Here is a 23,118-nt window from a genome sequence, read left to right on the forward strand (position 1 = left end):
CATACCTGTCCAGGTATGCTGAGAGTTGTAGTTTTGCTACAGCTGTTGGCACCCTTGTTTGGAAACACTGGCCTAACATTTATAAGGAAAAGGCCTATTCCTGAAGGAATGACAACTTCCTTTCTCACTGAGGTAGTTTGTGAAAAGCAGACAGGTATTATATGGGAGAAATCCAGTAACACAACCACTGACCAGGCAGAAACAAGAAGACCACACATAAGGACAGAAGGTGAGTTACTATTCAAACACAAAAGCTAAGCTAGGCCAGACTGCTAGGCCATGATTGCCATGGTAACCGAGTAAGTACAGCGCCATCATTACGCTACCCAGCATTCCCCGCGCCCACGCCCCAGCACCTACGGTAAGGGAACAACCAAGCCTGACGTGCAGGACGTCCCTCCCAGTCCGTGGACTCGGGACACCTGGCTCACTGATTGGTCGGCCCAACTGCCTGTCACGCAGTGTTTTCTGACACGCAAGTTAGGTTGTGACTGCTCCGGGGGCTCAGAAAGCGGAAACTCCGGTCACGGCCAGGCAGGGAGGGGTAGTGATTGGTGTCCGCCCCCCTCCCTCCTCCTGTATCCTCGGCTGGATGCTTGGCTCCCTGTGAGGAGGCTCGGAGACCTGGGCCGTAAGTAAGTGTGCCCCCCGGGTGGGAGAGGCCCCCGGTGCGGGCCGTGCTGCCGGGGGAAGGGATGACTCTGGACTCCATGATGGCCTGCTGTCTGAGCGAAGAGGTGAAGGAATCGAAGAGGATCAACGCTGAGATCGAGAAGAAGATCAAGAGGGACAAGAAGGAATCTCGGCGAGAACTGAAGCTGCTGCTGCTAGGTACTGGGGTGGAGGGGTGACATGTAGCGGGCATGTGGGAGATGGCACTGCTGGGTATGGCCAGGTAACGTGTCCTCTAGGTGTTGTGATGGGTGGGGACATAGCACTGTTATATACAGGGAACCATCTGTGTACATATGGGGGAAGATGTTCAATCCCTTACCGTATGGGACCCTACTGCAGCCCCATCCCTAAAAATAAACGTGCTCCCTGCATCTATTGCCATTGTGGTCCGTGTGATGGCTGACACCCCTAGTCTTCCTCACCTTTGGCATTGCCCGCCCTATAAATTGCCATTTGCAGATCAGGTTTCCTGTATTGGTTATGCTAGGGCAGTGCTCTCCAACCTGCGGACCTCCAGATGTTGCAAAACTACAACTCCCAGCATGCCCGGACAGCCAACGGCTGTCCGGGCATGCTGGGAGTTGTAGTTTTGCCACATCTGGAGGTCCGCAGGTTAGAGACCACTATGCACGCGTGTGTTTTATGTTAATATGGGGGCGTACTAGACTCTCTGTATAGGTAGGTAGGTATAGGTATACTAACTGTAACGGTAGTTTTGTTGGTGTGACCGTCCATCATGCTTCTTCTGAATGCCAGTGATCATTGTCCTTCCAGAGAGATGTATTCTGGCCAGAACTAGGACTCCTAGCTAGGAAATGATCGCTATTTCTGAAAACCAGGGATGTTTGTTTAGCAGACATGTGATGGACAGATGATCTATTCAGTTCTTCATTCTCTGTCTGGTCAAATCCCGCAAAATAAACAAATAACAAATGAAAACCCGTCAGATCCCATTGAAGTCAATGGGATCTCTCGGGATCCATTGGTGTCCAGAGCCCTAGTGTAAGTGTAAACCCAGTCCAAAGTAGCCGTCGGCTAAATCTCTGACCCACTTCTACTTCCCTCAATCTCCCAGCAAAGTGTTCAGTGAATTTGGAGAGCAAACTGGCTGTAGATTTCATTGAATACCAAATCAGAATTCACATTTTGGGGAAGAAAATAAAAAAAAATCTATGGGGATGAGGCCCATGACTTCCTGATACAGAGGAGAATCTGGTGAATAGTTGTTTAAAAAATATCTCTTCTTCTCAATAATAAAAGCAGCTATACAATTTGTATACATCCAACTAGAGATGAGCGAACTTACAGTAAATTTGATTCGTCACAAACTTCTCGGCTCGGCAGTTGATGACTTTTCCTGCATAAAGGAGTTCAGCTTTCAGGTGCTCCGGTGGGCTGGAAAAGGTGGATACATTCCTAGGAAAGAGTCCCCAGCCCACCGGAGCACCTGAAAGCTGAACTAATTTATGCAGGAAAAGTCATCAACTTCCGAGCCGAGAAGTTCGTGACGAATCAAATTTACTGTAAGTTCACTCATCTCTACATCCAACCATCAGTTATCCTGATGATATTTCTTGGGCTGCATTCACATCTCGTTTTTGCAAAACAGTTGCCGTATCCGGTTTCAGCAAAAAAACGTATTGAACCGTATGCATAGACATTACATTGACAACCGTAGAAACCGGTTGTGTATGTTTTGCTTAATTTACGGTTGTATGCGGGTTTTTTTCCGCACACAAAACCGTAGTCTACTACGGTTTGAAATCTGGTTGAAAACCCGTATCCAACCTGTATACGGTTATTTTAAAATGGAGTTCTATGGTAACCGTATCGAACCGTATGTGCGTACGGTTACATCCGGTTTACACAATACAGTTTTTATGTTTTTTGGGAAATTCAATAAAAAATTTTTTATTTAAAATGTTGACAAACATAAAAACCGTATCCGTTTATTTTTCTCAAGGAAAACGTATGCAAACAGACATCTGATTTCAAACCGTATACGGCTTAAAAACGTGGGGAGGCATATACGGTTGCATACGTTTCGGTCCGGTTTGGAGACATATGTTTTTTGTACAGAAACGGATACGGGACCCCTATTGCAAAAAGGAGATGTGAATGCAGCCCTAAAGGGGTTATCCAGGAAAAACCTTTTTTTATATATATCAACTGGCTCCAGAAAGTTAAACAGGTTTGGAAATTACTTCTATTAAAAAAATCTTAATCCTTTCAGTACTTATGAGCTTCTGAAGTTAAGGTTGTTCTTTTCTGTCTGAGTGCTCTCTGATGACACCTGTCTCAGGAACTGCCCAGTTTAGAAGAGGATTGCTATGGGGATTTGCTTCTAAACTGGGCGGTTCCAGAGACACGTGTCATCAGAGAGGACTTAGACAGAAAAGAACAACCTTAACTTCAGAAGCTCATAAGTACTGAAAGGATTAAGATTTTTTAATAGAAGTCATTTACAAATCTGTTTACCTTTCTGGAGCCAGTTGATATATAAAAAAAAGTTTTTTTCCTGGATAACCCCTTTTTAAAGGGAACTTCCATGTAATGCCTAAGACAGTGGTCTCCAGCCTGCGGACCTCCAGATGTTTCAAAACTACAACTCCCAGCATGCCCGGAGAGCCGTTGGCTGTCCGGGCATGCTGGGAGTTGTAGTTTTGCAACATCTGGGATGGAGACCCCTGGCCTAAGATGTCAGGTTTTGATTTTGTGCTGCAAGAGCCGTGCGCTAAGTGAGTGTCACATACTATCCTTCAGAAAAGAACAAGCTGAAACAACCTTTATACCTTTTAAATAGTCACTTCTAGGGCAGAGAAAACATCAGGAGAATTGGCCGCTTGTACGGTTAAGTGTCATTACAAGAAATGAGGTCTGGCCCAAAGGATATCCTAATTAGGCTATGGCAGGTATATGACACTTAGCCCTAGGGAACTGATTCTATCTCTGGTACTCCATATCGTACTACGCCCTATGCCTAGGAGTTAACTCCCTAAAAAGGGCTGCCCTGCTCCATAACCTTACCCCGAGGCAGGGTTCATACTGAGGAATTTCCGAATGCAATTCTGCTTAGAAACTACGCTTGGAAATTCAGGTGCAGCAGCATCTCATTGCAGCAGCATCTCATTGCAGCAGCATCTCATTGCAGCAGCATCTCATTGCAGCAGCATCTCATTGCAGGCAATTTGATTTTGCTCCACAGTCCGCACTTTGGAATTTCAGCCGCAGAGCTTCCACCTCTAAAATTCTGCCCTTTCTTTCAGTCTATGGGGACGCCAATGTCTGCGTGGTCCCAGCGCATACTGATTCAATTGGCACATGTTGCCCTCCGGCCATAGAATGTGCAGTGTGAACCTAGGCTAAGTCTGTGATGAAATGCCTGTTGCTTTTGGTTTCAGTAAACAGAAGTTATCTTTATCATTTGTTTTACCGAAAGTCCTTGGGGGAGGCGCCTGAATAAAGGTTTAATTTTTCCTACTGATTCACGTTATTCATTTAGTCACTTTCATCGGCTGACGTTTGTGAATCTAGTGGCTGCTGACCCACAATATATACTACATGCACTTGGGGGCGTTAAGCCCAGAGCACGACCACATCTGGTAGGGGCTGACTCGCTTACCTTCTGACACTAGTCCAGCGGCTTCACTTGGAGTGCACCACCTTTCCTCATTTTTTTGGTATATATCTTGGGGTGATAGTCTCATTTAAATACAATGTTCTGGTACTAGAATATCCCTTTAAAAATGGTGGGCATGGTTAGCACTACATTTTTATTCAAATCAAAAGGGCTGGGCTTATGTCTGTAATTTGGCAATGTTTTGCCATCTAAGACTGTATTCACACCACGTTTGGGGCATACAGCAGGGGAATTTCAAAACTGCCTAGTGCCGTACCCCATTCATTTTATTAAGGTTACTGGAGTCGGCTATAGAGTCTGGTTGGCTCATTTTCCCACCGTATCCGTTTAAAAAAAAAACTGGACTGAAAACCGTGGCCTTCTGCCAGATCTGGATGCCGCATGCCCCGGTTGTGGTGTGAATGCAGCCTAAGGGTAGGGTCACACATGCCGTATCTTGCTGCGTATTTGCTTCTGCGTATTTTCTTACCCATCCAAGTCATTGAGTAGCAAAATACACAGCTGATTTTTCTACTCACTGACTTCAGGTGGGTAGCAAATACACATAAAATACGGCATGTGTGACCCTACCCTAAATGAGGCTGTAATGTTATCCATGAGACTGCATTATAATGATCTGAAATGGGCTTAAAGTTCTTCCGTTTTAAAGAGCCGTTATAATGTTCCATTATGAACACTAGAGATGAGTGAAGTTACAGTGATTCGATTCATCACGAACTTCTCGGCTCGGCGGTTGCTGACTTTTCCTGCATAAATTAGTTCAGCTTTCAGGTGCTCCGGTGGCTGGAAAAGGTGGATACAGTTCTAGGAGAGTCTCCAGCCACCGGAGCACCTGAAAGCTGAACTCATTTATGCAGGATAAAGTCAGCAACTGCCGAGAAGTTTGTGACGAATCGAATTACTGTAACTTCGCTCATCTCTAATCAAAACCTTTAAAAACAGCCGTTAAAAAGCTGATTATTTATTGTGTGTTTTTAGGTAGTACTACTACTCCCAGCATGGAACACACTGTTCCATGATGGGAGTAGTAGTTACCTGTAGTAATTGACAGATCGCCCCAGGTCTGTTGTGATCCTCCTGTATAATGTATAGCTGCGGCTGGCTGCTCTTCTTCTATGATCCCCTGCACTGCAGTATATATTAGGGATCGACCGGTTATCGGTTTGGCCGATATTATCGGGCGATAATCACGATTTTGGGCATTATCGGTATCGGCAATTACCTTGCCTATAAGCCGATAATGCCCCACCGCCCGCACCGCGACAGCCCCACCCCCCGACCTGCCGCACCTTGTCGCACCCCCCACCGCACCGCTTCGGCCCCATTGCCTCCCCCATCCCCGGTTTTATTATTACCTGTTCCTGGGGCTCCTGCTGCGTCCTGCGTTACGCTGTGCGCAATGACGAGTGACGTGCATGACGTGACGTCACCGTCAGTGCGCACAGTGACAGCTCAGGAGGACGCCACCGGAGCCAGATGTAGAGTGGACCCGGGCACAGGTAATTATAAAACTGGGGATGGGGGAGGCAATGGGGCCGGGGGGGTGCGACGCGGCGGTGGGGGGAGTGGTGCGGGGGTGGCGGTGATAGGACCCCCGGACAGGCAGGGGGAGAGTAGCAGGTGGCGGCGGCGGTCTATGGCACCGCAAAAGCCACTGCAGTGCATTGATTTAAAGCGCCCGCTTTAAATCAATGATCTGCAGTGGTGTCCCGGGGGGATAAATAGCCGATAACCGGAATATCTGTATAAGTTATCGGCCCTAACCTCCACCGATTATCGGTATCGCCCTAAAAAAAACGATATCGTTCGAACCCTAGTATATATACACCTATTCATATTTACCGCAGAGCTGTGATTGGCCAGGTGGTTCCAGCCAATCATAGCTCTCTGCGGAAAATATGAATAGGTGTATATATACTGCAGTGCAGGGGATCATAGAAGAGCAGCCGCCGCATCTATACATTATACAGGAGGACCACAGCAGGTGTCAGGAGTGACATCCGCTGTGATCTTTCCTTAGCTGCAGGTACTACAGCTCCCAACATGGAACAGAATGTGCTCAATGTTGGGAATAGTAGTACCTGCAGTTAAGGACTCCTGACACCAGCTGCAATCATCCTTCATCCCTGAGATGCGGAGCGGCTTTCTCCAGCACTTGCATCTCTGCTCTGTACTCCGGCCGGCCACCCACTCACTCATTCATATTTCCCTCAGAGAGCGGTGATTGGTTGCAACGATCCAGCCAATCCCCACTCTGGGCGGAAAATATGAATGAGTGATGTTCTATTCACATCACTGGCCGGAGTATAGTGCAGAGATGCGAGCGCTGTATAGAGCCACTCCGCATCTCTGCTATATTATGGACGATCGCATCGGGTGTCAGGAGTGATACCCAGGGCGATATGTCTATTAGTACAGGAATTACCACTCCCATTATTGAACAGTCTGTTCCATGCTGGGAAATAATTGAAACACACACTACATTTTTATTATTGTCTGCTACATTATTAGTACCCTGCCCGCCCACATAATTTGATCCCTGTTGAAAAATTTATAAAAATGTAATTATAAAAAAAATATGAATTTTGTTAACCTTTTTTTCCATCACTACTGCATCCTCTCATTTTTTTTTTTTTTTTTTTTTTTGGTACCCAACAAATTTTGAAAAACGCCAAAGGGGCCAAAAATTTCCACTCAAATGAAAAAACACCAGACGCAGGAAATTGCTCTGGTGTTTTTTCAGTCGTTTTTTTTCACACAAAAAATGCAGGACAAAAGAACAAGTAGAAACTTAGCCTAAAGGGGATATTGAGGATTAAAAATGTAGTTGATTTCTTCTTACAGTTTCACACTTGTCCTTAGTTTGTGTGTGGTATTACCTACAAACTGAGGCAGAGTGTTGCTGTTCCTAAAACCAAGCACTTATGAATTTCTTATTCTGATAACCCCTTTAAAGGGGTTATTGAGGAAAAAAACTTTTTTTATATATCATCTGGCTCCAGAAAGTTAAACAGATTTGTAAATGACTTCTATTAAAAAAAAAAAAGCTTAATCCTTTCAGTACTTATGAGCTGCTGAAGTTGAGTTGTTCTTTTCTAAGTGCTCTCTGATGACACCTGTCTCAGGAACTGTCCAGAGTAGAAGCAAATCCCCATAGCAAACCTCTTCTACTCTGTGCAGTCCCCGAGACGAGCAGAGATGTCAGCAGAGAGCTCTGTTGCCAGACAGAAACTAATAACTCAACTTCAGCAGCTGATAATTACTGGAAGGATTAAGATTTTTTTTTAAAGAAGTAATTTACTAATCTGTGTAACTTTCTGGAGCCAGTTGATATATAAAGAAAAGTTTTTTTTCCTGGAATACCCATTTAAAGGGGTACTCCGGTGAAAACCTTTTTTCTTTTAAATCAACTGGTGGCAGAAAGTTAAACATATTTGTAAATTACTTCTTTAAAAAAAAATCTTAATCCTTCCTGTACTTATTAGCTGCTGAATACTACAGAGGAAATTATTTTCTTTTTGGAATGCTCTCTGATGATATCACGAGCACAGTTCTCTCTGCTGACGTTATTATAATAATAATAACACTTTATTTATTGTTGTCCTTAGTGGGAATTGAACCCATGGCCCCAGCTCTGCAAGGCAGCAGTGCTAACCACTGAGCCACCATGCTGCCCTTAGCATACATCTGCTATGCATGGTTGCTAAAATGGACAGAGATGTCAGCAGAGAGCACTGTGTTCGTGATGTCATCAGTGTTCCAAAAAGAAAGGAATTTCCTCTGTAGCATTTAGCAGCTAATAAGTACTGGAAGGATTAAGATTTTTTTAATAGAAGTAATTTACAAATATGTTTAACTTTCTGCCACCAGTTGATTTAAAAGAAAAAAAGGTTTTCACCGGAGTACCCCTTTAAGTATACTTGTAGGGTCCACTTTATTTTAAGGTAATTTTGGTCATAGGCCTTTTACTGTGGTAAAGAAAACAAGCCTAATAACACTGTATATAGAAACAATCTATTCTGCAGCGCCTCACAATTGGATGCATGACCTTGAGTACAGTTCATGCTGAGCATACAGACTCCTATTTGGCGGACCTAATAAAGGTAAATCTCACATTGGTGTGGTCGTTAGGATTCCATGGTAAGTCCCACCTCCAAAGAGGGAAAATGTGCTGAACTCCAAATATATCCTTTTAAAGTTTTGGATTTCCAGTTAGCGGTCGTTGAAACCTGTGTAGTATTAAAGTGATGCAATGCGTGCTGTAATACCTGTGCATGGTACTACCAAGAATGGAATTGCTGTATTTCTCTGCTTGGCACGCTTTAGGGACTACACCTGACTTGTTTCAGCAGGGCTTGTCCTCAGCAGTAGAATAACTAATGAATTCTTTTGTTGGTTGCTGGTTATGTGGGCACTTTATGACCTCCAACCAATTGTATGTACAGTGGTCCCTCAACATACGATGGTAATCCGTTCCAAATGGACCATCGTATGTAGAGGGATCCGTGCAATGGAACGTATAGGACAGTGGTCTACAACCTGCGGACCTCCAGATGTTGTAAAACTACAACACCCAGCATGCCTGGACTGCCAAATAGCCATGCCGCAACAAATTAATGATTAATTCACATCTTCAATATGTCTACTTTATGTTCCCATCATTTGATAAACATTCTTTGACTTTTTTTAGTATGTTTGAAGGTTTATAAGTTTAGCAGCAATTTTCCAGATTTTCAAGAACATTTTTTAAATCAGATTTTTCAGGGACCAGTTCAGTTCTGAAGTGGAATTGAGGGGCCTGTATGTTACCCCCCCATAAATCACCCCATTTTATAAACTTCACACCTTAAAGTAGTCAGAATGACATTAAAGAAGTTTATTAACCCTTTAGGCTTTTCACAGAAATAAAATCGGAATTTTAAAATAAAATTTTTTTGTAGATTTTTCATTTTTATCCATATTTTTTTCTGAAACACAGTAGGTGTTGACAAAGAAATAAAACTCAAGATTTATTCCCCGAATTCTGACGTATTTCAAAAATATCCCTAATGTGGCCTTTGTGCTCTATGTGTCTCCCACACAGGCCTCAGACATGAAGGTGTGCTGTGTGGATTTTGGGGCGTCCTTTTAGTTTATGATATTTTGTTAGGGGCCTTGGGGTGCAAAAATATTTTTGGGAGACAAGTTGACGCTTTCATTGGTACCATTCTGGGGTACATGTGACACTGATCGTTTTTTATTTAATTTTTTTATGGTATGAAAAAAAAAAATCTATTCTGCGGTTAATTTTTTAGGTCGTTCGTCATGCGGTATAAATGACATGTTAACGTTACTCTGCAGGTTTATACGATTACGGTGATACCAAATTTATATACTTTTTTGGGGGGGGGATTGTATTATACACATAATTATTTTTCTTTGCACATTTTTTTTTTTCACTTTAATTTTTTCCACTTTTTTTTTGCTCATGCTGCCATGACAATGTAAAGCCTCCGGTGGCCATGGCAACCATCGGTGCTCTGCTTTCACTTTGCAGAGCGCCGATCGGTGACAGAGGGAGCTCCCTCCCTCTGTTACCCTAATAGACGCTGCGGTCTTAGTGACCGCAGCGTCTAGTGTTAAATCAGGATCTGAACGCAGCTCCGATCCTGAGTGCCCGCGGCTGGCCTCCATAGATGGGGCCCCTCACCACCGATAACTTCCCACAGTGAAGTGACGGAGGAGAGGGGGAAGGAGGAGACCCGCACCAGATCCCTGCTATTGGTCTGTCTGCACTGACGGACCAATAGCAATGATCGCAGGCCGGGGACCTCTGCGATTAGTCCCTGGCCGGCTTCAGGGAGGCTCGGCTGTGCAGCCGACAGTTTAAATCCATCAGGTACATGTATGTGGTGTTGCGGGAAGTCGTCCCTAATCACCACGTACATGTACCTGATTTTGTGGGAAGGGGTTAATGTTATTTTTGGAATACACACAGCCCCTTTCAGTTGTGTTTACAATCCTTAAAAGATACAGTCATCTGTATTTACTCTTAGATTGATGCCTTTCTGACAAATTCCATTAAAGGAGCCTGACCTACCCCAATATAAGCCACAGTGTTGATGTGAACAGTGCCATAAGGTATGTTGTATAGTAACTGCCCAATCCTTTTGTTCTTGGAGAGAAATGCAACTGCTGGAGGAGTCTGACAGTGACTTTTCCCCTTCTCATTGGCGCCAAGCAGAACATTCATGTGTCCAAGGCATTAGGAGAGTTAGAGACCCTGCATGCTATGGGATTTTTGTTTGGAATTATTCTGATCGGAATTCTGCTTGCAGCAGAATCCCATTGATCTCAAAACTTCCATAGTGGACCTGAATTCCACCAAATAAATGAGCATGTTCATTCTTTTGGTGGAATTCTGCCCTGCACTACATTTCAGTCAATGGAGCGGCACTCAATAGCCTGGCAACCATTAAAGGGGTACTCCAATGGAAAACTTTTATTTTATCTTCGCTAGCAGCATCCTACGGCAGAATCGGAGAACATTTATTATTAATTATTATTATTTTAATCAACTGGTGCCAGAAAGTTAAACAGATTTGTAAATTACTTTTATATAAACATCTTAATCCTTCCAGTACTTATCAGTTGCTGTTATGATCCACAGGAAGTTATTTTCTTTTTGAATTTCCTTTTATGCCTGACCACAATGCTCTCTGCTGACACCTCTGTCCATTTTAGGAACTGTCCAGAGTAGGACCAAATACCCATAGAAAACCTATCCTGCTCTGGGCAGTTCCTAAAATGGAGTCTGTCAGTAGAGAGCACTGTGGTCAGACAGAAAGGAAATTCAAAAAGAAAAGCACTTTCTGTGGATCTTAACAGCACCTGATAAGTACTGGAAGGACTAAGATTTTTTAATAGAAGTAATTTATAAGTAGTTTAACTTTCTGGCACCAGTTGATTAAAATAATAATAATTAATAATAAATGTTCTCCGATTCTGCCGTAGGATGTTGCTAGCGAAGATTCTGAGCTTAATTTCCACAGTGTGCAAGGGCTCTTCTGGGTATATTCACACTTAGGAAATTCAGTAAGGAAAATGGAGGAGATTTCTATAACCATCAATAAGCTTCTTACACCTCTCTAACCTGGAATGTTGGACCACTCTTCCTTTGCAAACTGCTCCAGGTCTCTCTTATCGGAAGGGCGCCTTTTCCCAACAGGAATTTTAAGATCTTTCCACAGGTGTTTAATGGGAATTAGATCTGGACTCATTGCTGGACACTTCAGAACTCTCCAGTGCATTGTTGCCATCCATTTCTCAGTGCTTTTTGACATATGTTTGGGGTCCATTTCCTGCTGGAAGACCCAACATCTCAGACACAAACCCATCTTTCTGACACTGGGCTGTACAGGGCGACCCAAAATCCGTTGGTAATCCTCAGATTTCATGATGCCTTTCACACATTCAAGGCACCCAGTGATAGAGGCAGCAAAACAACCCCAAAACATCATTGAACCTCCACCATATTTCACTGTAGGTACTGTGTTCTTTTCTTTGTAGGCCTCATTCCATTTTCAGTAAACAGTAGAATGATGTGCTTTACCAAAAATCTCTATCTTGGTCTCATCTGTCCACAAGATGTTTTCCCAGAAGGATTTTGGCTTACTCAAGTTCATTTTGGCCAAAGGTAGTCTTGCTTTTTTATGTCTCTGTGTCAGCAGTGGGGTCCTCCTGGGTCTTCTGCCATAGCGTTTAATTTCATTTAAATGTCAACGGATAGTTTGCGTTGACACTGATGCTCCCTGAGCCTGCAGGACAGCTTTAATATCTTTGGAACTTGTTTGGGGCTGCTTATCCACCATCCAGACTTTCTTGCGTTGACACCTTTCATCAATTTTTCTCTTCTGTCCATGCCCAGGGAGATTAGCTACAGAGACATGGGTTGCAAACTTCTTGATAATGTTGCACATTGTGGACAAAGGCAAATCTAGATCTCTGGAGATGGACTTGTAACCTTGAGATTGTTGATATTTTTCCACAATTTTGGTTCTCAAGTCCTCAGACAGTTCTCTTCTCCTCTTTCTGTTGTCCATGCTTATTGTGGCACACACAGACACACAATGCAAAGACTAAGGGAACTTCTCTCCTTTTTATCTGCTTTCAAGTGTGATTTTTATATTGCCCACACCTGTTACTTGCCCCAGGTGAGTTTTTAAAGGAGCATCACATGCTTGAAACAATCTTATATTTCCACAATTTTGATTTTGTCCAGCCCATTTTTGGAGTTTGGTGTGACATTATGTCCAATTTGGTTTTTTCCCTCCCTTTATTTTCCATTTAGTTCCAATACACACAAAGGGAATAAACACGTGTTACTGCAATCCTTTTCTGTGAGAAATACTTAATTTTCTTGAAAAATTTCAGGGGTACCAGTAGAAATGAGTGAAGTTACAGTGATTCGATTGGTCATGAGCTTCTCGGCTCGGCAGTTGCTGACTTTAGTCTGCATGAATGAGTTCAGCTTTCAGGTGCTCCGGTGGGCTGGAAATTTATGCAGGCTAAAGTCAGCAACTGCCGAGCCGAGAAGTTCGTGACAAATCGAATCACTGTAACTTCGCTCATCTCTAGGTGCCAACATTGACGGCCATGACTGTTATCTATGTAAGTCATTACTTCTGGGTCACTGAAAATGATGCCGAATTTCTATTCATAATATTTTCAAATCACTGTTTCCTTTTGTGCCTCGGGTTTCATTGTTGTATAGAACCAGCCTTGACAAATATTAGCCAGGTCTGGAGCCAGCAATGACACACTCATAAGACTGAAGAACAGGATTTAGACACACCGGCAAAGAAGCATTTCAGGTGCATGTTACATACTGCGTGTGAGCGAGAGAAGCCTTCCTATGTATTTAGAAGGATAGAGAAGCATAGAGGTAAATCTGTAACCTCTGTCTTGTTTCATCTGGTGTAAATATGGTAGGGAATGATGCTTGTCACTGAACTCATATTGTAGGGTCCTCCAATAGTCAAAGCAGTAGGTACAGTTAACTTTTTCTGTGACATTTCATTTAGACTGTTTACATTTCCTGACCATGAAGTGTTCTTATTTCGATCACAAATTTATCATGTGCGACATTTTGTGAAAAGCTGTATGGGCCAGATATAGACGTTATTCAGGGCAATTCAACCCTGCCCAATATAACTCTATACGACAATTAATACAATTGTTGCTAGGGATGTAAGAAAAAATCGATTTGCGCGATTATCGCGATTTTTTTTCACTTGGGGATACTGAATCGATTCAAAATATTTTTGAATCGATTCTTTTAGGGATGTGGAATTTGTATCTCCTGACGCCCGGAACAGCATGTCCCGGGCATCAGGAGATACAAGTTCCACATTTGTGGAGCCGGGCAGGCCGGATCTGACGCGGCGGCACTCTGGGTGTATGGAGCAGGCTCCAACTCGTGCCCGCTCCGTACTCTGCGACCCCCCGGCTGATTTCAGTAGCCGGGGGCCGCTGATGCATCACCGCCGCTAGTATCCAGCATGCGGTGCTCTGCAGTGTGTATGGAGCGGGCTCCGGACTCCTGCCCGCTCCATACTCTGCAGCACCCAGTAGCCGGGGGCCGCCGCTAATAGCCGCGGCTGGCTATTAAAGGAGTAGTCCGGCGCACACTTTTTTCCTTTTATACTGTCCGGGCTGCAAAATAAAAGAAAACACACTTTCTCTTACCTGCCAACAAGCCCCCGGAGCTCCGGTACACTCCGGTACAGGTGTTTGGTCCCCGGGCTGTATTCTTCTTACTTCCGGTTAGCCCGGCACGTCACACGGAGCTTCAGCCTATCACCGGCTGCAGTGATGTTCCGCCTCGGCTGGTGATAGGCTGAAGCTCCGTGTGACGTGCCGGGCTAACAGGAAGTAAGAAGAATACAGCCCGGGGACCGAACACCTGTACCGGAGCTCCGGGGGCTTGTTAGCAGGTAAGAGAAAGTGTGTTTTCTTTTTTTTTGCAGCCCGGACGGGATAAAATGAGAAAAGTGCGCGTTGGACTACTAGATCGCCGCTGTCAAAGCTGACAGCGGCGTCTAAAGGGATCTGTGAATGCTCCCTGGTGGGCAATGTATCGGGATATATCGCGATGTATCGTCACCTAGACGGTATCGCGATATATTGAATCGCCACACTGGTATCGCGATTTGAATCGTATTGCCAAATTCTTGGCGATTCACACCACTAATTGTTGCATGGCTGCCACTCTCTGACATTTAAGGTAGATCCGTTCTGTTGTCGTTTAGCAATGTCAGTGCACCATTTGGTAAATATGTCGCACGACCACCACTAATTACGCAACTTTTCATCAAGAAAGTACAGATTTGATAAATGGCCCACATTATCCTCAGGTAGGACCACTTGTTTGCGGGATGTATTCAGAGCAGGGTGCACAATCAGTTTTCCCTGACTATTCCCTGCCCTGGAACGTTTCTTAATTGCCCTACACCTGTGGTGTATGTCAGCATACTGGCAGAACTGTATGCCTATGTATACTGCACCCCACCCAAGTCTGGCCCAGAGAGTTTAGTAGCCCAAACGAAAGTGGGAGGATAGAGGCGGGGCTATATATATTACAGGGAATAGGGCCACAGACTGAGTGCAAGTAAATAGGTGCCATTGATGTACAGGGGGAAAGTCAACTATTGGTGGGGCTACCTACAGGGAGATCTTAACTATAGGAGGAAAGCTACCAATGCGGGGGGGGGGGGGGGGTCTTGCCTATAGGGACTAGATACAGGAGGGTCTTGCCTAAAGGGGAAGCAAGTGGAAGGATGGGGGCTGAGCTACATTTTTACAGTGAATAGGGCCGCAAACTACCTGCAGGGAGGTAATTTACCTATAGTGGGCAAGTAACCCACTGGGGGCAGGGGTCCTACCTAAAGAGAAAAAAAAAACCTACCTACAGGGGGGTCTTACTTTTAGGGGACAAGCTACCTGTAGGGGGCAAGCTACATACAGAGGAGTCCTACATACAGGATAAATGGGTTAGTGTCGTATGTGTTACAATAACGGAACGTTGAAAACGTATTCATCCGTTATTAAACATCCGTTGTTAGAATACATAAACAGACGATTGATAACGGATGAATGTTCATAGTGTGAAAGCAGCCTTAGCTATGACTGGGGAAATATAGGGAAAAACATGTTTAACCATCCACATCTCAAACTAAAGAATTGTGCTGTTAAAAAAAAAAAAATCATGGCTGCTAACTTATTTATTTATTTTGCTGGCTTCTAGTTTCAAAACAAATTTGTCAAGCACTGCCTTAGGTTAATCTAAAATGATGTATAGCGAATTGAATGTGTGCCTATCCTTGTAAGAAAAGAAAAAAAGAAGAAAATCTTTGTGTCCTAGGGAGTGTATAGACCCCGACCACTCTGTCTATGTGAACAAGATTGTCCCATACACATACGTTATGAGACTGTCTCAGTCCGGAGCTGGGAGAGAACCTTTTAGACCCTGACCAATCCAAATTTAAATAGCAGTATATATATTTTTTGGCGCAGTAATATATATATAATTTTTTTTTTTTTTTTTTTTTTTTTTTTTTTTTTAGAAATGTCTCTAGCCCAGTTTTTCAGCCAGTTGTTTTGATACTTTGGGGGGGCTAAGTGGTTATTGAAATTATACTCTTTATTGCTTTAGGATCTATTTACACGTACAGTATCCTGCACATATTTGATGCACAGGATTTGAAGCTGCAGATTTGATGCGGTGTTCAGTCATTTATTTCTCAATGTAAACTTATAGACTGAACACAGCATCTAATCCTGTACTTCATATATGTGCAGAATACTGTATGTGTGAATACACCCTTAAAGAGGTTATAAAGTCTTATAAAATTGGTGGAATCTCAATATCAGATACTGTGTGCAGCTGGATTATCAAATAGCTGCTTATAATGCAAAGCTGTATAAGAAAGTGGCTTTAGTAATATTGGTTTATGATTTGTTTTTAATGGACTTTGGCCCCCACCCTCCTTTTGTAAATAAAACTCCACCCTTTGTAACAACAATACAAAGAGGTGTCAGCAGAGAGCACTGTGGTCAGACAGAAAGGAAATTCAAAAAGAAAATAACTTCCTGTGGAGTATACAACAGCTGATAAGTACAGGAAGGATTAAGATTTTTTTTTATAGAATCATTCTGGCCCCAGTTGATTTAACTCCTTAAGGATGCAGGGCGTACCTGTACGCCCTGAGTCTGCTCCCTTTCTATAACGCAGCGCCACAGCATGGCCGTGCGTTATAGCGGGTCAGGTCACGGTACCGCGCGCTATTAACCTTTTAGACGCGGCATTCAAAGTTGATCGCCGCATCTGAAATGAAACTAAAATGCTGCCGGTTAGCTCAGGGGGCAGTTAGTAACTGCAACTCCCAGCATTCCTTGACACAGCTTATGACTCATTTTCTGGGGAATACTTGTTGCAGCTCAGCCTCTACCTCCAGCGGCCCCTAGGTATTTTGAGTTTGAGACCCCTGGTTTAGAGGGTTTTTATGCAGAATAATGTGAAAAAGCTGCATTTTGGAACTTTTTTTTTTTACGTTTACGCCGTTCACCTTTGGGTGGGGGTCTGAATGTTTAAACTGCTGATCAGAAGGAGCCGGGAGAAGTCTGTGCTATGTGATCGAGGCATGCTCATATACTTACATTGAGAATTCGTTTAAGTCATGTGACACAGAGCAGGGAGAGAATGCAAATTACTCCTGTCTCGTTCTCTTGATCGGTGGAGGTCTGAACACTCAGACTCCCGCCAATCCAAACTTTTGACTACAGGATTGGACTTTGTATGGCTGTATTGCATTGCCATATTGCTGGGAAGTTGCCTTTTGACAGTAGGGGTCTTTGTGTGAGCACCTCTGTTCTTCTTCACCATTATTAAATATGCTGTTGGTTTACTGCCAACTTAAAAGCGTGCCAGTAATGTTTTACACTGTTCCCGATCATTTTTCCAAATTAGGTGTTGCTTTGTTTCTTGGCATTTATACTATATTTTTACTTTAAGGCGTTTAAGTAACGTGCGCAAAGATGTGAGGAAATGTAACATGACAGACGCCTGATGGAGTCTTTCTAAATCAATGCAGGGACAGTTTCTTGTTTTCAAAACCCCCCAAATTGTAGACCTTGTATAGAAAGAAATAAAAGGTTGCCATGGAAACCATACCATCAAAGTTCAGCTAAACTGCGCTGTCAGAAAAAAAAAAGTTGTACTCCTGTTAACAAGAACACTTTCTCGCTTGCATCTGTGCATAATGAGGTCTGGCCCATAGGGACATCATGTCATATGAGCAGGCCAGCCAATGACAAGCTGCTGTAGTGACATCAGGGTGGCAGCAGCCCCCATGATTGGCCAGGCCATGGAGAACTGAACAGCGGCATCGGGGGAACAGTGCAGAATTCCCGAGGAGAATATATTAAAAGGAGCTGTCATCTGTCTCATGCTGTTTGAGTTACAGACAGGCACTGAAAGGTTCCTTTGCAGTGCTGTAACGTTTCACATGCTGTAGAAGTCTATGGGACTCATGTAAATTCTTTTTATACCACTCACCTTAGCAGCGGAGAGCATGACAGGATTCAGTGCTGGGTGAACTGTACTCTTTACCACTGGGAATAGTGCTTTTGAGTCACTGAGGACATCCTAACTGGCTTCTCCCTGTCCTGCTCGATTGATAGATATCCTCTTATGCACAAATGGGGAGAGATCTGGGAATTGGTATTTCAGAAGGAATCACTAATAGTCATCATGGGGCTTCCAGAACCACAGACTACTATGGCATGGAACATCTTAGCTATGAGGAGCGATTAAAGGAGTTACAATTGTTTAGTCTTGAGAAGAGACGTTTAAGGGGGATATGATAAACGTATATAAGTATATTAATGGCCCATACAAAAAATATGGAGAAAAACTGTTCCAGGTTAAACCCCCCCAAAGGACGAGGGGGCACTCCCTCCGTCTGGAGAAGAAAAAGTTTAGTCTAAAGGGGCGACACGCCTTCTTTACCGTGAGGACTGTGAATTTATGGAACGGTCTACCTCAGGAACTGGTCACAGCAGGAACAATTAACAGCTTTAAAACAGGATTAGATACATTCCTGGAACAAAATAACATTAATGCTTATGCAGAATTATAAAACTACATCCCTTCCCATTATCCCCTTACACCCTTCACTTAAATTCCCTGGTTGGACTTGATGGACGTATGTCTTTTTTCAACCATACTAACTATGTAACTATGTGGTGTCCCGGTACTGGACATGGTCCTGTACCTTGTCGTAAGTCCCCATAGCCAGAGTTCCTTCATCCTGATAGGAGTCTCTTAAAGGAGAACTCCAGAACATAAAAATTGTCCCCCATAGTGCCGGCAGTAAAAAAAAATAAAGATGTACATACCTTCCTCCGCTCCTCCGGTTACCGGAGGCCCTGGGGGAGCTGCGGAAGGTATGTACATCTTTATTTTTTTACTGCCGGCAGTATGGGCGACAATTTTTATATTCCGGAGTTCTCCTTTAATGGAACAACCCCTAGTCACCTCTTCCTCCTTTAACCCCTTAAGGACTCAGCCCATTTTGGCCTTAAGGACTCAGACAATTTAATTTTTACGTTTTCATTTTTTCCTCCTCGCCTTCTAAAAATCATAACTCTTTTATATTTTCATCGCCAGACTAGTATGAGGGCTTGTTTTTTGCGCGACCAGTTGTCCTTTGTAATGACATCACTCATTATATCATAAAATATATGGCGCAACCAAAAAACACTATTTTTGTTGGGAAATTAAAACGAAAAACGCAATTTTGATAATTTTGGAAGGTTTTGTTTTCACGCCGTACAATTTATGGTAAAAATGACGTGTGTTCTTTATTCTGAGGGTCAATACGATTAAAATGATACCCATTATTACATACTTTTATATTATTGTTGCGCTTAAAAAAAAAAATCACAAACTTTTTAACCAAATTAGTACGTTTATAATCCCTTTATTTTGGTGACCTCTAACTTTTTTTATTTTTCCGTATAAGCGGCGGTATGGGGGCTCATTTTTTGCGCCATGATCTGTACTTTTTTTTGATACCACATTTGCATATAAAAAACTTTTAATATATTTTTTATAATTTTTTTTTTAAATAAAATGTATTAAAAAAGTAGGAATTTTGGACTTTTTTTTATTTTTTTCCGTTCACGCCGTTCACCGTACGGGATCATTAACATTTTATTTTAATAGTTCGGACATTTACGCACGCGGCGATACCAAATATGTCTATAAAAAATGTTTTTTACGCTTTTTGGGGGTAAAATAGGAAAAAACTGACGTTTTACTTTTTTATTGGGGGAGGGGATTTTTCACTTTTTTTTTACTTTTACTTTTACATTTTTTTACTTTTTTTTTTACACTTGAATAGTCCCCATAGGGGACTATTCATAGCAATACCATGATTGCTAATACTGATCTGTTCTATGTGTAGGACATAGAACAGATCAGTATTATCGGTCATCTCCTGCTCTGGTCTGCTCGATCACAGACCAGAGCAGGAGACGCCGGGAGCCGCACGGAGGAAGGAGAGGGGACCTCCGTGCGGCGTTATGAATGATCGGATCCCCGCAGCAGCGCTGCGGGCGATCCGATCGTTCATTTAAATCGCGAACTGCCGCAGATGCCGGGATCTGTATTGATCCCGGCACCTGAGGGGTTAATGGCGGACGCCCGCGAGATCGCGGGCGTCGGCCATTGCCGGCGGGTCCCTGGCTGCGATCAGCAGCCGGGATCAGCCGCGCATGACACGGGCATCGCTCCGATGCCCGCGGTTATGCTTAGGACGTAAATGTACGTCCTGGTGCGTTAAGTACCACCTCACCAGGACGTACATTTACGTCCTGCGTCCTTAAGGGGTTAATTTGATGTGTATATTGTATATATTTTATTATATAAAGGTTACTTCCAGGACCATGTGATCTACAGTAAATGTGTTGCTGAGGTTAAGGACCTCCCAGGTCACGTGATTGTGCTACCTGATGTACCACAATCCTTTGTAATAGGAATGACAGGTTTGGGGATCCAATAAGGTTTGAGCCTGCCCCCTTGCCGTATAAGGGCGCTGTTACACAATGATCGCTCTCTTTCCTCTCTTGGGTTCTGGACTAACAGAGAGAACACAACTCCATGCATACCTACAAGACAAATCTAGGCCTGAAGCCTATCTCTTTAGCATCTTGCTAACCGTGAGTTTATCCAACTCTCTCCTAAAATCCTACGTGACTACTGAACCTAAATCAAACCCCACAAGGTCCCAACCAACCTGTGAGGAGCCTAGGTACCTGTCCTCTGTATAGACTGTTTACTGCAGATTTTATGCAGGATAAAATCAGCAAAGTTATTTCCAGTTTACTACAATCCTGGTTGTGACAATCCTTTATTCCTCCCTATTGTTCCTGCGATGGGTGGCAGTAGGATATATTATAAATATGGAGGAACCCGCACCCTGGCGTCGCGACAGTTAAGGGTTAATGCAACACCCTTTCATCACAAGCTTACCATAACAGGTTCCCTGTTAAAAGTTTATTCATTTTTGTACTATATTCATTCATATTTTTTTACACTTTGGACAATCTTTTTAAGGGCAGGGTCACATGGAACGGATATATTTTACGATGCAGATCTGCTGACGACGGCCCCTACAGTGTGTCTCCAGCTGTGCCTGCCTGCTCGTATCGGCAATCTGCCGCTATGAGCAGACACAGTGATGTGCCGGTTGCCACGTGCACGCGTAGTGTACACAGACATCGGCCACTCCCTTAGCTAGGCCGAGTACAGCCGCTTTGTGTGCGAGTACACTGCGTATGCACGCGGCGACTTGCAGAACACTGTAGGGGAGGTTTATCCAAACGTGTAGAGGAAGAGTGGTGCAGTTGACAATCAGATCCCTTCTTTCATTTTGTATGCGTATGTTTTGGAAAGGGGGAGCAGCTATGGAGCGGGATTGTGATGTCATCCCACTCTGTACCGCACGACCCCGGCTGGAATCAACAGCCAGGGGCCGCAGCTAATAGCCTGCGAGGCTATTAACCCTTAAGATGCCATGATCAAAGCTGATCGCAAGACCTAAAGCCGGCAACTGAATGTTGACGACTGGTTGCTATGGGTGTTCAGGACCACCGCAGGGTAATCTTGTGGTCAATATCACCTTAACTGACGGCCGGAGGGTCCCTACCTTCCTCTCTGCCGTCGGATCTTTGGTCTGTGGCACCAGCCTGCTTTGGCAGGCTAGAGCAACAGACCACGGATAACACTGATCAATGCTGTGTAATAACACAACATTGATCAGTGTTAGGAATCAAGAAATTCTATGTTATAGTCCCCTATGGGGACTAAAAAAAAAAGGTAAAAGAGTAATAACGGTGTATACCCCCCCCCCTTATAAAAGGTTGAGTCACCCCCCTTTTATAAATAAAATAATGTAAAATAAAAACGAATAAAGAAGCACGTATGTGCACTCACCGCTCAGCAGAGATAGTAGCGTATTGGGGTCCGGTTACGGGAAGCTGGGTCTCAGCATCAGCGCAGGTAGAATGGCGCTTGTAGGCTATGTCGGCAGTTTTGCACGTGAGTGCATGCTTTTTCCGGCATGGAAGAACCACGCACTCACGTGCGAAACTGGCGACATAGCCTACGAGCTCCATTCCACCTGCGCTGATGCTGAGACCCAGCTTCCCGTAACCGGACCCCAATACGCTACTATCTCTGCTGAGCGGTGAGTGCACGTACATGCTTCTTTATTAGTTTATATTGATACTTCATACTTTGTGTATGTGCACCCCGCCGGAGATATAGAGTTGGTTTGCTGGGACCACGCTGCAATCCAGTACAGGTGAAGTTTGCCTCTTGTGTGCTCTCACTGCTGCAATGTAAAATAAAATTTAAAATAAATATGTGATATCACCACGTACATAAATGTCAGAATTATTAAAATATAATGTTAATTAAACCACACGGTAAATGGCGTAAACATAAAAAAATACCAAAGAATTGCACATTTTAGGTCACTTCACATAGCAGAAATGATATTAAATAGTCCATTAAAAAAACAAAAATGGTACCATTAAAAACTACAGATCATGGTGCAAAAAATGAGCCTTCACATAGCCTCGTATGCAGAAAAATAAACAAGTTATAGGGGTTACAAGGGGACAATTTTAAGCCTACTAATATTCTTACAAAAAGTGTGTATATATAAATAATTTTTATTTTTTTTACTAGCAAAATAAAACAAAACCTATATACTGTATTTATTGGCGTAAAACACAAATTTTTTCTATACTTTCAATTTTAAGCTTAAGTGGGCACTCTCATTAAAAAATTTTTTGCTATTACACTCCTTATGGTAATAAAAATCTTTCTAATGTACTTTGTTTAAAAAAAAAATAATTAAGTTTTCTATGTTTTATTTGTGTTTAGAAAAGCTGTCACTAGGTGTCTCCCTACTTGTCCAGAGGACATTTCCCCCTATCTCTTGCACAGACTTTGGACTCCTGCTGGCCTGGCAGTACTTCAAAATCAGGAAATGCAGTCTGGAGTCCTGAGGGGGGGGGGGGGGGTGCAGCCTTAGTCAATCATAGCTCACCTCACACATTGAACTGCTCTGGGCTGTGTGTAGTAGAGTGAGGGAGGAAGTTCTCCCCTGTATGACTTCAGATGATGTCATGCCGATGAGGAACGCCCCTTGATATTGCTCTGAGCAGAAGATACAGAGCAATATCAAGGTAGA

At 43.4% G+C, this 23,118-nt stretch overlaps 1 protein-coding gene across 2 annotated transcripts in view; it reads left to right on the forward strand.

Annotated features, from left to right (window-relative positions):
- The first annotated feature begins 339 nt into the window (after positions 1–339).
- Positions 340–23,118, forward strand: part of GNA11 (G protein subunit alpha 11) — a 33,565-nt gene continuing 10,786 nt past the window's right edge. Inside the window, exon 1 of one of the 2 annotated variants that reach the window (XM_056518060.1) lies at positions 340–361. Coding sequence is in view for 1 of the 2 variants with exons in the window: in XM_056518059.1 (XP_056374034.1) it covers positions 696–831 (136 nt within the window). In the remaining variant the exon portion in view is untranslated. Of the gene's footprint in view, positions 362–394; positions 832–23,118 lie in introns of those variants that run through there. The other variant, XM_056518059.1, reaches the window with a different exon arrangement.

The sequence above is a fragment of the Hyla sarda genome, chromosome 1 (genome assembly GCF_029499605.1).
Source record: "Hyla sarda isolate aHylSar1 chromosome 1, aHylSar1.hap1, whole genome shotgun sequence".
Taxonomy (NCBI): domain Eukaryota; kingdom Metazoa; phylum Chordata; class Amphibia; order Anura; family Hylidae; genus Hyla; species Hyla sarda.